Source organism: Macaca nemestrina, chromosome 3 (genome assembly GCF_043159975.1).
Source record: "Macaca nemestrina isolate mMacNem1 chromosome 3, mMacNem.hap1, whole genome shotgun sequence".
In the NCBI taxonomy this organism is placed as follows: Eukaryota; Metazoa; Chordata; class Mammalia; order Primates; family Cercopithecidae; genus Macaca; species Macaca nemestrina.
Window position 1 is genome coordinate 147,521,755 of NC_092127.1, and position 16,660 is coordinate 147,538,414.

The 16,660-nt window shown below is 38.0% G+C and overlaps 1 protein-coding gene across 11 annotated transcripts in view; it reads right to left on the reverse strand.

Moving 5' to 3' along the window:
* LOC105496884 (WD repeat and FYVE domain containing 3) overlaps positions 1-16,660 on the reverse strand; it is a 307,925-nt gene that overhangs the window by 18,688 nt on the left and 272,577 nt on the right. For all 11 annotated transcript variants that reach the window (XM_011767528.3, XM_071093605.1, XM_011767525.3 and 8 more), the window contains 8 exons: positions 16,473-16,590; positions 15,426-15,532; positions 13,757-13,910; positions 8,110-8,201; positions 7,360-7,572; positions 4,212-4,359; positions 2,960-3,114; positions 1,834-1,992 (listed from right to left, as the gene is read on the reverse strand). In XM_011767528.3, coding sequence (XP_011765830.2) covers positions 1,834-1,992; positions 2,960-3,114; positions 4,212-4,359; positions 7,360-7,572; positions 8,110-8,201; positions 13,757-13,910; positions 15,426-15,532; positions 16,473-16,590 — 1,146 coding nt within the window. The remainder of the gene's footprint in view (positions 1-1,833; positions 1,993-2,959; positions 3,115-4,211; positions 4,360-7,359; positions 7,573-8,109; positions 8,202-13,756; positions 13,911-15,425; positions 15,533-16,472; positions 16,591-16,660) is intronic.

The window sequence follows — 16,660 nt, forward strand, 5'->3', positions numbered from 1 at the left end:
CTATTCTTTTATGCCACAAACTCCTGTTCAGATCATTCTAAGGAATTACAATTGAATGAATTTTTTTAAAAAATGCATAAACTGTGAGAACCACATGGTTATAGCATGTGGTCTACAATAGACAAAGGGAGAATGTAGTCCTGAGGCATCAACATGCCGGAGTCCTGCTGCCAATGGGAGATATCTGAATATCTGTGCCTGAGAGGAATTCTTTCTTTAAACTTCCCTCTTTTGCTGGAATATGAAGAGAAACAGGACCCAGGGAAATGGCAATGTGTGAAAATAAGTAAATATTCTGAAGAAAAAGATTTAGATTACTGTTAGTAGTTCCTAAGTACTTAGAATGGGCCATCTGTCCCGGCAGAAAAATATATCCACTTAATAATGAGTTGGCTTCATCTGTTGCCTTCCACACTAGGATGTAAGAAGTCGCCTTCTATTGTACATTTGGGGAGAGCCTTGGGTGTAAAACAGTGCAAACTTGGAGGAGAGATTTTTCTATCATGTATAGTAGGTATTTTTTAGAGATTGAAGGTTGATCAATTTTTTAATACTTTCGAGAGAGAAAACTATCTGTGTATACACATGAAATATATGTGTGTGTGTGTGTGTGTGTGCATAATATAAAAAAATGAGGTGGCTTAAAATTTTGGTCATATAGACATCTTTATTGCATGCTTAGCAAACTCCAGGAAACCATTTTAAGTAGGAAGTCCTTTTTACTGGCACATTACTTTCAAAGTGCATTTTCTAAATGGAAAATATTTTTAAGCAATATAATTTGGATCAGCAAAATGTACTATTAACCTTGTAATCTGTTCATTTCAAGACTTTCTCCCTCTTTATATGGCTTGCCTCAGGACCCAGCAACTCTGTGAAGTTTCTGGCCTATACAGATGATTCAGTTTTATACTGAACAGGGGTTCAATTTTTTTTCTATAGGTATTTTTGACACAACTGTTTGAGTTTGGCTTTTAAAATAGCTTTGAAGTCAGACAGAACTTAAATTATAGCTTTACTGCTACATGTGACTTTAGACTTGTGTCTTGACCACTCTAACCTGTGTCTTTTTCAGGGGTAAGATGGGGCTAATAACTACCTTGTAGAATTGTGTGGGCTAGAGTTTTGTATTTGTAGAATACTCAACACAGTCCCCTGAAATAGAGGTGCTCAAGAAATGACAAGTGGTATTGTTACATTATTTTTCAAATTTGTATCATTAAAAATACTTAGATATATGCTCCTTATTTAAAAAAAGTTCTCTCCCAAATAAAATATTACGAAATGGCTTAATTATAAAAGGACTCTTGCTTTAAGTAAAAATTAATAATAGAATCATGTATGTAACAGGCAATCAGAAATACTTGTTAATTAAATCATCAAGGGCTCTATTGAATATATTCATGAGTTTGGCATATCCTTAAGTATATGACAAATGAGAAAAGAGAAAAACAAAGAATAAAGAATTTAGTGGCAGATAAATGGAAATCACCCTGGAAGGAAATTAATGAGTCAATAGCAAACATAATTCAGTTTGCAAAAATTCAATTTGGACTTTTGCATTTATATTACTTAAATACACTGAAATATATGTTACCTAAAGACAACTATCTTCAGATTTTAACAAAGGGACCGGCTTAGATCATTGTTAGAAACAGCTTATTCTGATTTCCTTTATTTTTTGAAAAAGTATTTCTAGCAACAGAACGTAACTTTGGTTTTGTCCATTATATCTGAAGTACCTCAGAATTATGGAAGCTTTTTACTTTCTAAAGGGTGTAGGCACAGGAGATGGACTATGTCCTTCTTGGCATTTTCTATGTTCTATCTTACCTGTTTGAGGGTGAGAGTCTTGGCCTTTTCTTTGGAGGTGCCCATCTCCCACACACACACAACTGTGCTTGTTCCACCCGTGATGACCAGCTTGGGGTTGGGGCAGATTGCACAGAGAATCTGGCCCCACTCAGACAAACATTCATAAACAGTCACAGCCTGTAAAGTAAAATGGATGTGAGACACACATGCGGTTAAGTACTACAAACTTCTGAAACTCAAGGAGCAGAGCTGAGTGGAGGTGCAGGCACCTTACTGGCAAATAGCAGCTCATGTTCTGAGCTAGCTTTAGTTCAGAAGCATATCCACTGAATCTCTACCCTGAACTACTCCTACCACCTCCAACTATTGCTGCTGCTGAAAGCCATAACCAAAAAGGACTTTGTTCATAATGGGGGTCTCTGGTTTCTCCAGACTGGGAAAATGATGCTGAAATTGTGTGACCTATGGAAGGTGCAGGGGACAATGTGGCAAAAGGCTGCATTTGCTGTAGATAGAATGTGAAAAGAGAGCGTGACTGCTGCTGTTTAAGGAGAACATCAACAAAATGGAATCGTGTTACAAAACAACATAACAGACTGTGCAGATTGTTTTTGTCTTGCATTTGGGAGGGGACTGTTGGAGGGCAAACACAGGGCACTAAAGAATCACTACAGATTGTCTCTCCAAGAGGTACTTACGGGACCCAAAACAGTTGCTGTTGCTTCTTGTGGGATAGAGCAACAGGTTTTCTGCCAGCTTGTTTGGAGCACTAAAATGAAAAGTGGGCCAGATGGTGACTCATCAAAAGGAGGCTATTCTGGTTGACAGAAATGCTGAGCACCTTGCTGGCTGGGATCTCTCGGAGGAATTCTTTGAGTGAGAAGAAAACTGCTAGCCCCTATTACACAACTTTGCAAAAGAGGCTTGTTCTGCAGGGAACATGACGTCTCTATGAACTCCTTTATCCTGCTCTCATTCAGTGAAGCACTCCTTTCCCCAAATAGGAAAGCTCACTTTTCCTTTGGGGTTTGGAGGAACAGCTGACAAGTCCTTGGACTGGGTACTCCCCAACGCTATTACTCATATAGGATAGCCAGACCACAAAAGAGCAATATTAAATGAGTAGGCAGGAAATAATGCAAACCTTGTCTGACTCATAGGTTCCCAGTCTGCAACTGAGGTCTGCATATCCCCAAGCAAAACTTTTATTCCAGGTTGGTGGGATAAGAACCTTATTCTGTTCCACGGCAAGAATACCTTTATCTGTACATACGATTTGTCCCACAGGTTCTTTGAGTTCTATAAAAAAGAAATCATGGTATTAGGACAGGAACAGGAAAAACTAACGTCATCATCTCATAGAGGATGATAATTTCAAATATTCATATAAATCAAGCATCCTGACACCTACATTGAGACAAAATAATCTCAGAAATAGAGCTGGGCTTTTGAATCTCCCACAAGACCTGCTGGGTGGAATGTTGAACCTAACAGGTCCTCTGCAGGACTTCCCTCCAGTTTTCCTATTTCTGGGCACTCTCTGGTTAGGTTACTTACTGTTCAGGTCTGCCTCTCTAGGGTTGTACAGAGTAATCTGGGATGCTCCCCAGAATGTCATAGGGGCACAGATGATCAACAAATCTATGTCCTTAGTACTTCCCAAGTCATAGCTAGCCCTTAGACTTCCTCAAGGAAGGTCATGTCATTCCCTAGAGGCACGCACTCCTTGCTCCACACCAGCACTCTGATGACCACATTACTACTCCAGAAAAATCGCCAGGAGTGATTGACGCTGGCACAGAGCAGAGTCTGTGTAATGAGGCCAAATGGCATAGAATGGCACACAAGTTAACCAGACTTTGTTCCAATTCTTGGATATTTTTAAGCGACAACTTAAAGATTTTGCAGAACTTTTTTTTTTTCATTCTAAGGGAAAAAAACTTACTTGAAAAAATATTTTTACATATCCCATTATACCATTAGATAAAAGACAGATGTCTTTTCACTGGCATACTAAAAATACGTTCTTTTACTAATATATCAGATAGGCAGAACATATTTAAATGAGAATGAAATTATGAAGCCAATTTTTTTTTTTTTTTTTTTTTTTTTTTACCTATAAAGTTGAAGTTACAAGATTTTGGTATTTTAGAGCTCTGATTATCTTAAAGAGGAGAGAGAAGACTGTTTGGTTCCGATATGAAATCCAACAAGCCAAAAAAATAAAACAGAGAAAATATAAATACTAGTAGGTACTTAGTAATTTAACACAAAATCTATGGCACTTATTAAACAAATTATGCTATTGTCAAAAAGCAAATTTGTTATTGTTAAACTGGGATTATTAAATAATCCCATTAAATCACAAATCAAAAGTTTATTTCTCATTATTTTACCTTTTACAGGTGTTAGAGAAGGCCTCAAGTTGTCTAGATGATGAAAAAAGATCTTGTCACTTGTAGATCCTGGTAGGACAGAGATTCCTGCATTGTCTCCATTGAGTCGACTTCTCACTCGCTTTGGTGGATGAGGTTTTTTAAATAACTGGTATGAAAGAAGATGACACACTTTATAATGAAAGATCACACTTATAAGCCCTTTTATATGCCAAGCATTGTGTTCTTATTTCAATTAAGGTTCACAAGAACCAGTAGGTACTATATTATCCTCATTTCACACCTGAGAAAGAGATTCAAAGAGGCTACGAGGGTGGCCAGAGAACTCACACCTGAATAAGCAGGGGCAGGACTATGATACTAAAGCATCGGCTATTGTCTTGTTCTACGCTAAGCTGAATTCACAATAACTTTCTAAAAGAAAGTTAACCTACAGTTGATTGACAATTATTTTCCAATGATATTCGAAATTTAACTCTTAGTAGCCTAATACCATTCTGTGCCACTGAAGGCAGGCAGACATTCTATCTAACTGGATTATTTCTGGTTTCAACGTGGCCTTTATGTGATTTAGAAACATCATTTTGGTGTCCTAAAAAGGTGTTACTGATTTGCTGAAAGTGTGAACATTATCATCTTCTTTGTACTCTGCTATGCTGTAAAGGGAAAAAAGAAAATAAAAATGTGCTACATCATCATTCAGTATTTCTATAGGATTAAAAATATTAATGGCTGGGTGAGGTGGCTCATGCCTGTAATCCCAGCACTTTGGGAGACCGAGGTGGGCAGATCATGAGGTCAGGAGTTCGAGACCAGCCTGGCCAATATGGCGAAACCCGTCTCTACTAAAAATACAAAAATTAGCTGGGTGTGGTGGCACATGCCTGTAGTTCCAGCTACTTGGGATGCTGAGGCAGGAGAACTGCTTGAACGCAGGAGGCGGAGGTTGCAGTGAGCAAAGATTGCGCTACTGCACTCCAGCGTGGGCAACAAAGCGAGACTCCGTCTCAAAAAAAAAAAAAAAAAGTACATTTAAGATTACTATTTTTCAATTATTGTAAATCTTTGAGACAGGCATAGTTTCTGTTGGAAAACTAGTATTTGAGGAGGAGATCTGAAAAACTTTAAAGGAAATGAGATTTAAGATGAATACAACACCATCACACTTTATAAATTAGATATTTGGGGTTTCCAAGAGAAAAAAAACAGAAAAAGTTCTTTGTGCAGAGGAAGATACACATTCCAGGCTCTCAAACCTTTAAATGTTTTGTTCCTACTTTATCTACATAATGGACCAAAAGATCAGGCTTCTAAAAAGATACATAGTTTTAAAGCACATTCATGAATGTGCATTTACTGAAGCACTTTTATGTGAGGACCTAAGGACAGAGCACTGCGCCAGGCTGCGGGTATATAATGATGTATGGAGATGATGACCATAAAACCTACATTCCTGAGGATGGCCTTACTTGAAAGTACCCTCTATTACTCAATGTATGTCCCAGAAATATGCTGGCATCCAAACGATACTTCCCAGACTTCTGGCCTCTTCTACTTCAAAGTAGCACAAAAATCCTGCAACAGTGCAAGTGTCTTGATTTTTACGTTCAGAATATGTATTTCCCCTAGGGTATGAAAAATGGCTCCAGCCCTTGTAACTCTCAGGAAAAAGAACAAAGTTAACTAAATAAAGGTATAGCTAATATTCGTCAACTGTGAATAGTTTATCAGCAAGTATTTTGCTTTAAAAAACACGACCAGGTGCCATAGCTTATGCCTGTAATCCCAGCACTTTGGTAGCTGAGGTGTGAGGACTGCTTGAGTCTAGGAGTTCGAGGCCAGCCTGGGCAACACAGTGAGACTCTATCTCTATAAAATAAAAATAAATAAAAACAAAAGTAAACATGTTTCTTTTATGAGGGGATCAGATTGCTAGGTGATCAGACTGCATTGTGAATGGTACAGTTATAGCATGTCCTGCTATCTATTATGACTTTTCTATATAAAGAGATGTGTCATTGTTTTGTGTGTTCTCAAGTGTCAACCCTGGAAATCTCAAGGTCAGTTAACCTACAAAAAGGGAGTCCACAGAGACGTCTAAAGCAGGAACAGAGAAGGCAGCCAGGATCAAAGTAGGAGCCACTGGTACTTAGTAAAGGTGGGTGGTCTGACCAGCTCGTCAAAGTGTGCCTTCACACTGTGGGGAAGTGCTGCAGCTACTACTGGTGCACCCAGCCCTCCTGCCATACCTCGGACAATGGCGATGAGAGAAGGGATGAGGTCTCTTCAGGGAGGTCTGCTCATCGCTGAACAGGAAATAGGCCTACAGTATCTGGGTGCTGAAAGGCTTAGATCTTGGTCTTCCTCTCCAAGTTTCAGAAGGTGGTGAGGGCAGCTATTGCATGTCCTAGGCATTCCTGTGGCACGTGCTCTCACAGCACAGCACTTATGCCTATGTCAACAATCTAACCCAATCCAACATCATCTGTTCCCTGAACTACTACAATAGCTTTCTTAATGGTCTTCTGCTCCCCATTTGGGTCCCCAGCAGTGTGTGTGTGTGTGTGTGTGTGTGTGTGTGTGTGTGTGTGTGTGTGTGTGTGTCCCCATTTGGGTCCCCAGCAGTGTGTGTGTGTGTGTGTGTGTGTGTGTGTCAGACACACAGAAAAAGAGAGAGAGACAGAGAGAGATAGAGTGAGAGAGTGAGAGAGAGAGAGAGAGAGAGGTGTGCATAGAGTAGTTTATTCTGACTGAGACCAGAATGAACTTCTAAAGTTTAAATATGACCATGTCATTTCTCTGCCTAAAATCAGCACTGGTTTCCCACTGGCCTCCAGACAAAACCTCATCTCTGTATGTGGCCTATAAGGCCCCTCCTGTTATGTCTTATGGAGGTTTAAGAAAGCACACCCTGCATTAGTCTGTAAGGGATAATTCTCTTTAAACAAAATTTTTATTTATTTGGAGTGTGAGAGTGAGAAAAAAAGCAACAATGTAGGAATCTATTGAAATACTAGGTGATATTTATGGCTGTTTATTAAGTTAATCTAAACTTAATTATTTTGTGGTCATCCACAGTCTAGAGAAATGTTACAAAATTTACAAAATGAAACAGAGTACATCAATCATAAAAAAAGAACATCCATACCTGTTTAGGGATCTGACCGAAGTTATTAATGAACCCAATTGTGGCTGTCTCCTTTAGTGGGTCATTGATGTTGTAGATATCCACTTGACCCTCATAAAAAAGATGATGGAAGACATTTACAGCTTCTACTGCAGCAGGGCCTTGCTGTTTATACCCGAAGATTAAGTCAATCCACTCATGTAGATGGGCACTCACATAATCACACTCCAAAGCCTATAATTTCAAACACAGATTTAGTCACTGGCTGACTTCTATTACTTGCTCAGAGACTAGAAAAACCTTGGTAAGTGGTTAATAGGAACAAAAATAACTAAAAATCATAAAAACAACATAGTAGTTCCCTCTTATTTGTGGTTTCGCTTTCTGAGATTTCGGTTACCTGCAGTAAACCATGGTTTGAAATTATTATATTTATGAGAGTGAGAGAGAGAGATCACATTCACATAGCTCTTAGTATGCTGTTATGATGTTCTATTTTATTGTTATTATTCTTAATCTCTTACTATGCCTAATACAAAAATTAACCTTTATCAGATGTATAGGAAAATACATAGTTTATATATACATAGGGTTTGGTACTATTCCTGGTTTCAGGCATCCACTGGGGTTCTTGGGATGTGTCCCCTGTAGATAAGGGGGCCTGGCTGTGTTAGTAACAAACAGGTGATACTCTGCTAGAGGCCCTGTCTTTGTATTATGTTCAATGACCAAATGAAATCCAACTTCAATTGCAAAGTGTCCTTCCATTACCTCACGATGGACTCTGATGAATTCTCGTGGGTCCCCTTTTGCCCAGGGTGGAAGGATAACATCTCCAAGCTTGGTGCCATTTTGTTTACAGCCTATGCAATTATATACATTAAAAAATAAAAAATAAAAAATAAAAAAAAAAAGAAAGAATGGGATAAATGGTTAACTTTATATTCTTCTGACAGACAAATGGTGGGTTAGATTCATTACCAGAACACTGAAATTGTACACCAGAAAGGACTTCAGAGATTATCAATCTAGCATCCCTCAAGGTTGCTCCTCAGATCACTCCAGCAGAAACAGGTACTAAGTCAGCAAAACTGAGGCCCTCACTGCCAATGTCTTCAGGAAATGCTGAGTTATACAAAGTGAAACATGCTTCTTTCTGCAGAGTCTTGAGGGCAAGACTCCTCAGAGGTTTCATATGCTAACATGCACTGCCCTTCTCGAAGAGGGATATCGAATACAAAATGTCTGAAATTTAATTGACCACGGGACTCCTTTTCAGTGAAACATTTTGCAGGGTTACTGTTTTGAATCTCCTGGAAACAGTCTCCTAGAGATATCTGCAATACAAGAGGTTTATCATATCGCTGACTCTTAGGTTCTCAAAAGAGCTCTGTAGAACTGGCATGTACTTTGCAGTAAGCATTCTCATTTAAAAAGTGAAATCTGAAATGACATAACTTTTTGCTGTTATTGCATCATTTAACAGAAAAAATATTTGGAAAAACTACAGGGCTACCAAAACCAAAAAATAACATGTTGTGATAAAGCACATAAATAACATTTATTCCATATAAACTTATTTTAAGTGATAGCCAGATAATTTCTAAAATACAAAAGAAACCATTCGCTATGAAATCTATCCACATCAAAATATATTAAATTTGGCTGCATCTAAGCAAAAAGGTTGTTTTTCTTTTTTTGAAATATACCAAAAAAGTCACTTTAGCTTACAGAGTTTTTATAGGTACAAATCAGATTATCCTTGTAAAAATGACTTTACAAACAACAATGTTGACTCACTAGTTTAATAGCAGTTGGTTAGATAAATACTCGTGTTGGAAATTTTCATACAGAAAAGCAGTTGTTCAAATTTTAGAACACAAAGCCAATTCCAAGTGAAAGCAAATAAAATATTTCCCTTAGATACAATCTTGCCTTTAGCATTGCTAGTTGATGGTTTATTGACAACGTGATATTAAGTGAGTGGTGCAAATATCAGTTTACTCTTTAAAGGAATGTCTTGACTTGGTTGGAAAGGTTACCATATGATTTAAGACAAAGATAAATCAAGTTATTACAACCCTTCCTCCTCAACCATACACACTGCACACTCTGTGCTGAATCCCCCTGAAATGCCCAATAGGCCTAATTTTTTGGTAATAATAAACAGGTAAAAAGGCTACTTGAGAAAGAAATTACTTTTCAAAATTTTGCTATAATCCTTGAACACTTATTTGATAGAATTTTATTTTATGAACACTATATGCAATTTTAAAATGACATATAAAGGTAACACAGTCTGTAGGAAAGCCTTTGTCTAATTCTTTTACTTTTTTTTTTTTTTAGATAGGGTCTTGCTCTGCTGCCCAGGCTGGACTGCAGTGGTATAATCATGGCTCACTTCAGCCTTGAGCTCCTGGCCTCACGTGATCCTCCCACCTCAGTCTCCCATGTACAGGCACATGTCACCATGCCTGGCTAATTATTTTATTTTGAAGGGATGAGGTTTTGCTCTGTTGCTCAGGCTAATTTTGAACTCCTGGCTTCAAGTGATGCTCCTACCTTGGCCTCCCAAAGTGCTTGAATTATAGGCAAGAGCCAGCGCCTGGCCCTTAATTTTGCTCTTCTGAAGCTCTCCTCCGTGTGTATCCAAGGATATATGGACAAGAAGACCCCAGGGTGAATATTACTTATCTCATAGCAAGGGGAAAAAAAAATCCAAGTGCTTTTTCTTTCTTTTTTTTCATTTGACACAGAATCTTGCTCTGTTGCCCGGGCTGGAGTGCAGTCGTGTGCTCTTGGCTCACTGCAACGTCTGCCTCCTGGATGAGTCTTGTGCCTTAGCCTTCTGAGTAGCTGGGATTACAGGCACACACCACGATGCCCAGCTAATTTTTGTATTTTTAGTAGAGATGAGTTTTCACCATGTTAGCGAGGCTGGTCTCGAACTCTTGGCCTCAAGCAATCTGCCCACCTCAGTTTCCCAAAGTCCTGAGATTACAAGCGTGAGCCACTGTGACCGGCCCCAGGTGTGTTTTCTTTTACACCATTTACTATCTTTTCTGTGTGAAGAGGCAAACTGTGTTTTTTTTTTTTTTCTATTGGGGTGAAATTCACATAAAGTCAACCATTTAAAGTGAACAATTCAGTGGCATTTAGTTCAGACACAATGTTATGCAACCATGATTTCTATCTAGTCCCAAAGCATTTTTATCACCCCAAAAGTAATCTTGTACCCGTTAATCAGTAGCTGCCCGTATTACTTTCACTCCAGCCCCAGAACACCAATCTGTGTCCTGTCTCTGTGGACTTACCTATTCTGAGTATTTCCTATAAATGGAAATGTAGAAGATGTGACAGTTTTTGCCTGGCTTCTTTCACTTTGTATAATGTTTCTGAGGTTCAACCACATTGCAGTATTTATTAGTGCCTCATTCACTCTCATGGACGAATAATATTTCATTGCATGTATGTGCTACAACTGGTTTATCCACTCATCACTTGATAGACATTTGAGCTGTTTCTGCCGTTTGGTTATTGTGAATAATGCTACTATGAACACGTTCATACACATACTTAATTGAGTTGCGTTTTCAATTCTATATACCAAGGAGTGGAACTGCTAGGTCATATGGAAATTCTGTTTAACTTTTTGAGGAACTGCCAAACTACTTCCCACAGTGGCTAAACCATTTTATACAACCACCAGCAACGTATGAGGGTTCTAATTTTTCTATACCTTTGCCAGCCCTTGTTATTTTTCAGTTCCCCCCACCCCATTATGGTCATCCTAGTAAATATGAAGTGGTATCTCACTGTGGTTTTCATTTGCATTCCCCTAATGACTAATGATGTTGAGCATCTTTTCATGAGTTCACCAGCCATTTGTATAACTTATTTGGGAAATTGTCTATTCAAGTCCTTTGCCCATTTTCCAACTGGGTTGTTTGTCTTTTTGTTGTTGAGTTATAAGGGTTGTTTATATTCTGGATACTAGATCCTCATTAGATATATTATTTGCAAATATTTTCTTCCATTCTATAGGCATCTATTCATTTTCTTGATAACATTCTTAGATGCAGAAATTTCTAATTTTGATTCAGTCCAATTTATCTTTTGTTGTTGTTGCTTGTACTTTTCATATCATATTTAAGAATCCATTGCCAAATTCAAGATCATGAAGATTTACCCCTATGTTTTCTTTTAAGAGTCGTATGACTTTAGGTTTTATATACAGTGTTTTGAAGTGTTTTGTTTTTGAGACAGGGTGTCAGTTTATCACCCAGGTTGGAGTGTAGTGGCATGAACACAGCTCACTGTATCCTCGACCTCCTGGGGTAAAGTGATCCTCCCACCTCAGTCTCCTGAGTAGCTGGGATTATAGGTGTACATCACCACGCCCAGCTAATTTTTGTATTTTTTGTAGAGATGAGGTTTTGCCATGTTGCCCAGGTTGGTCTTGAACTCCTGAGCTCAAGTGATTCACCTGCCTTGTCCTCCCAAAGTGCTGGGATTACAGGTGTGAGCCACCATGCCCGGCTCAACCACTGTTTTTTAAAGTATGCTATTTCAAGGAGGGAAGATAATTTGTTATGAGGGTAAACATAACAAAGATACATCCTCCTTTTTTAAAATTTACTTATTTTAAAAGTAGATTGGTTGGTTGGATTTGTAAGTGGTCTGTCTGGAACACCTTTGCAACATGGATTATCATAACTGATAGACGTTTCTGGAAGATTATGAGCTATCTCTTTCTTTCTGCACCTCTCCATATTTGTCTCTTTGACAGTGGTATCCCTGGGGAAGAAGGCAATATTCTCCAAAGTTGAATTATAAGTGAACATAAGAAAACACTAATGTGGCTGTCCGTGGTGGCTCACGCCTGTAACCTTTGCACTTTGGGAGGCTGAGGTGGGTGGACCACTTGAGGTCAGAAGTTCAAGACCAGCCTGGCCAACATGGGGAAACCCCGTCTCTACTAAAAATATGAAAAAGAATTAGCCAGGCATGGTGGCGCATATAATCCCAGCTACTTGGGAGGCTGAGGCACGAGAATTGCTTGGACCTGTAAGGTGGAGGCTGCGGTGAGCAGAGATTATGCCACTGCACTCCAGCTTGGGTGACAGAGCAAGACTCTGTCTCAAAAAAAGAAAATGCTAATGTGCATTCATAGTCAAAGGCTATAGCAGGTATTTGTTGATTGTCCTTGTTGACTATCTATTCTATTCTTTTGGGAAAACCCATCACTTTCTCTAATTCTAAGCCCTAAAGTTGTGTCTTTAGCTGCTCAAGGGTAAGCTCTAGGCATAACTGGAGGTAATAAAATCAATTTCAGGACGTTTCCTGGGGCTCTGGAGAGAGTCTTGTTATCTTCCCCATTAGATCCCATTTCACAAAGGTAGAGTTGCTGATGGACAATTAAATATACAAAAATTATCTTTAGCAAACTTCAAATAGAAATATCTTCCATATGTATAGGATACAAACACTTCCCTGTATTTTCTGTTCATGAAAATTTGGAGGTAGTACAGTTATAATTTATGTGCTAACTCTTATAAAACAGTAGAAAATACAAAGAATGAAAAAATATAAAACAACAAATATCTGGCAGGAATACTCTAACATGAAAACAATGGAATTCTGATATGCTTTAAAAGAAATACTCAGAAGCACAGATCAGCAAACTGTGTTCCAATAAACTGTAACCAAAGTCAAATCCACTTCCTCTAACAGCCAGATAATATAAAAACAGCACTGATGAAGTTTTTCTTGTTTTTGTAAGTGCTGATTTGGTCCTGTTTTTCTAGAAAATAGAGCCCTTACAGGATAAAGAAAAGGGATTTACTTAAAGTTATTCTGAAGTTCTAATTTTAAAACACATTAGCATATAAACCAAGAATATATTAGGCAATAAACGAGATTAAAACAATATGTGAAAAATTCAGATATACCACTCTTAGCTATTAATGGGTTTCAATAGTAATATTTTTCAAATAAATTTTCACTTCACCTTTGTTTTCATAAAAACAATAAAATTCTAAATGTTGGAAGTAATCTGTCTCAATATTTATTTATTTAGAGACGGAGTCTCGCTCTGTTGCCCAGGCTGGAGTGCAGTTCACGATCTCGGCTCACTGCAACCTCCACCTCCCAGGTTCAAGCAATTTTCCTGCCTCAGCCTCCTGAGTAGCTGGGATTACAGGTGCCCATTACCACGTCCAGCTAATTTTTGTAACCTCAAAAATGACATGTAACCACACCCAATTATAGCAAATGACTGCAAGAAACTAAAATGACTGCAAGAAACGAAATTTTTTTCTTGTTAATGTGTGCTGCAGACAATCTTTAGAAAAGTGACTTATTTCTATTGGGCTTTTCCTGGCTGACATTCCTAAGACAGTGCCACAGCTCTACGTACCTAGATCGAAGTTGTTGGAATTGAATAGGAATTCTGGTAAATAAAAGAACTCTGGAATAAGTTCTTTTACATCTGCCATGTTGTGCTTCGATGCTGAATACCAGGCCTCGCGCACACTGTGAAACATCCGGTCAGCCAGGTCAAAGTGGCCACCCTGTGGGCAGAATGAGAAGACACCTCTCTATTACAGAACCATTCCCACCTGACAGCTTCTATCAAGTTCAAGAGCTTGAAAACTCCAACTATATTTGGTGACATTTCAATTTCTCATTATCCTACATTAAATGCACAAAATTTTTTAATAAACATGAAACATCTATTTCTCTTTGGAGTAATCCTTACAGAGGGTTCTCTCCACATTTGTTTTATAATCAAACTGAAAATCAAATGTAAAGATTTTAAAAAGTCATCCAAAAAACAGTAGATTTTAAAGAGAGGACAAGGCTGTAAGAAATATGAGTTCTTCCATAGTTTGATGATGCCATCACAAGAAAAGATTCTAATGTACATCATCTACAGTTGGAAACATTCAAATTACGTTTTGAATGTTTTTTGCATAAATTAACATGATATGCAAGTTCTCATACTAATGAGAATTAAATGGAGAATTAGAAAAGGTGATCAGTTACAGACTGATAAAGCAAATTAAAATAGAAAAGGGATATTTTTGACTACACAGCCTCAGGTACACTACCCATCTTCTTCAGTAAAGCCCGCCATGCTGCTGTGTTTTAAGTGAACACGGTGTACCTGTCTTATGATGCTCACTGTGGGAAAATGCCAAAGTCCATGCCGTGGCTGCCAAGGCCTGCCATACAATGTAGCCCCTGTTTCCTTGTTCACCTCTTCCCTTACAACTAACTTTCCTCCTTACTTACTCTATTCTGGACACACTGGCCACTGGGCTGCTCCTCAAACATGTCAGATACAAGCCTGCCTTAGAGCCCTTGCACAAGCTCTTCCCTCTGCCTGGAACATGTATCTCCAGATATCTGCAGAAGCAACACCCTTACCTCCTTTAGACTTTTTTTCACAGGAGACCTACTCTGATCACTCTACTTAAAACTGCATCCCACCCTGCCCAACCTCCTGTTCTCTCCACCTCCCATCCCCCTTTCCGGACCTATATCTTTCTGATAGCTTTTATCACATTCTAAAACACTTTACAGTTTTCTTATTTTTGATATTTGGCTGTCTCCTTCAACTGAAATACATAAACTGCACAGGTAAGGCTTTTCTCTTTATTAATTGAAGTCCTCCCAAGTACCTGGAACAGTGCCTGGCACACAGTAGGCATTTATTAAATATGTGCTAAATAAATGAAAGAGAATGTCCAGAAAAGCAATCATAATCGAGGAAACAGAGAATGAGCTGGAATATATCACGTTTTTGTAAAATAAAAATTGTTTAATTCAACCAGTTAGGGCTGGTTGAAAAATGTATGCTACTTATGTTTTTGATTAAAGGATGCTGGCACTTATTTGTTCTAAGCGAATTGTAGTTCATTATCAGTTTTGGTCCAACAAAATTCTACTTTAGTTATGTAATTACTTTGTCATTAAAACTTCACAGAGCTTCTTATAATGGAAGATAATGGTATTTTAAAAGGTGACATTTTAGATAGAAGAGGCTAGTATAAAATAGAAAAACCTCCAATTTAAAGTTTTACCTGTAGCCTTAAGAATATCTGTGTGAAAGGCTCCATCCTCACAAGGTATGAGGCCACAATCATTGCAGATGAATAGTGGGTCCCATAGTGGTATGCGGGAGTTTCTCCTGTTTAAGAAAATTAAAGCATAATTGAAACCAAAAGAAGAAATATGAAAAATAAAATCAGTATTACTTTATGTTTGAAAATAATAGCCCATGTGATAACTGTGACACTAAACGCAGTTAGTACTGGCATTTTCAGCAGGAAAACTTCATGATGACACCACTATCCCTCTCTTCTATATTTGACAGTAGTCCAAATTAAGTATAATTCAATGGCCTATTCCCACAAACTTAGTATGTCTACCAATTTCATGTTTTGAGGCTTACTATAATAGTTAACCCTTAATAGTAGACCATCTTCCACTAAAGCAGGATATGCACTTATAGTTACTTTTTTATTAGGTTCTGGCTTTGCAATTACATATTTCTCTAAATTGTTGTTTATGAATATTAAGCACTTTTTATGTATTTTTACTACATATTCTCCTCGGCAGAGAGGGGGAACAAAAAGCTTAGGCTTTCTTTCTCCTTTGTTTGTTTTGTCTTTTTGAGGGAGAAACACAATAAACATTAAACATAATAAATAACAAGTAAACTATATAGTTTTAGAAAATAGTCATTTTTTTAAATGCAAAAGGGTTCTAAAAATTGCCTCAATAAAATTAAAGAGAGACAATAAATTAAAGTGTGGTTCCTGGACTAAATATGATTAGAGACAGAGGCAGATTATGATGAGAAATTTCTGTCCTATGCAAAGCAGGAATACTTAGTTTTTCACCAGTACTCTAATAAGCTATTTAAAACGCCTTCTAAGCATGGCCACAAGTTGGCATGCAAACCTGATTCCTCTGCTATAATAATCTGCATATATGTGTGGACATATAATGTATATAGATATGATATATAAGAAATTTGAAGGAGGATGTGAGAATGTCAGACCGCTACATAATGACTTACTTTTGAAACTTGGGTAAAAGGTCCAATGACAGAAAAAGTTTCTTACCATTAGGATCCTCCCAGTCTTTATATCGCTTCTTATACTGAGCTAAGCGTTCATCTGTTTGTGCTCCCATTGGCTTAGCCAGGTTTCTAAACGTCTTGGGATTAGTAAGATCCACCTCCTAAAATACAAAATGTAACTCAATTTCAAGTTACTATACACTATCTAGCCTCACTAACGTAGATACAGTG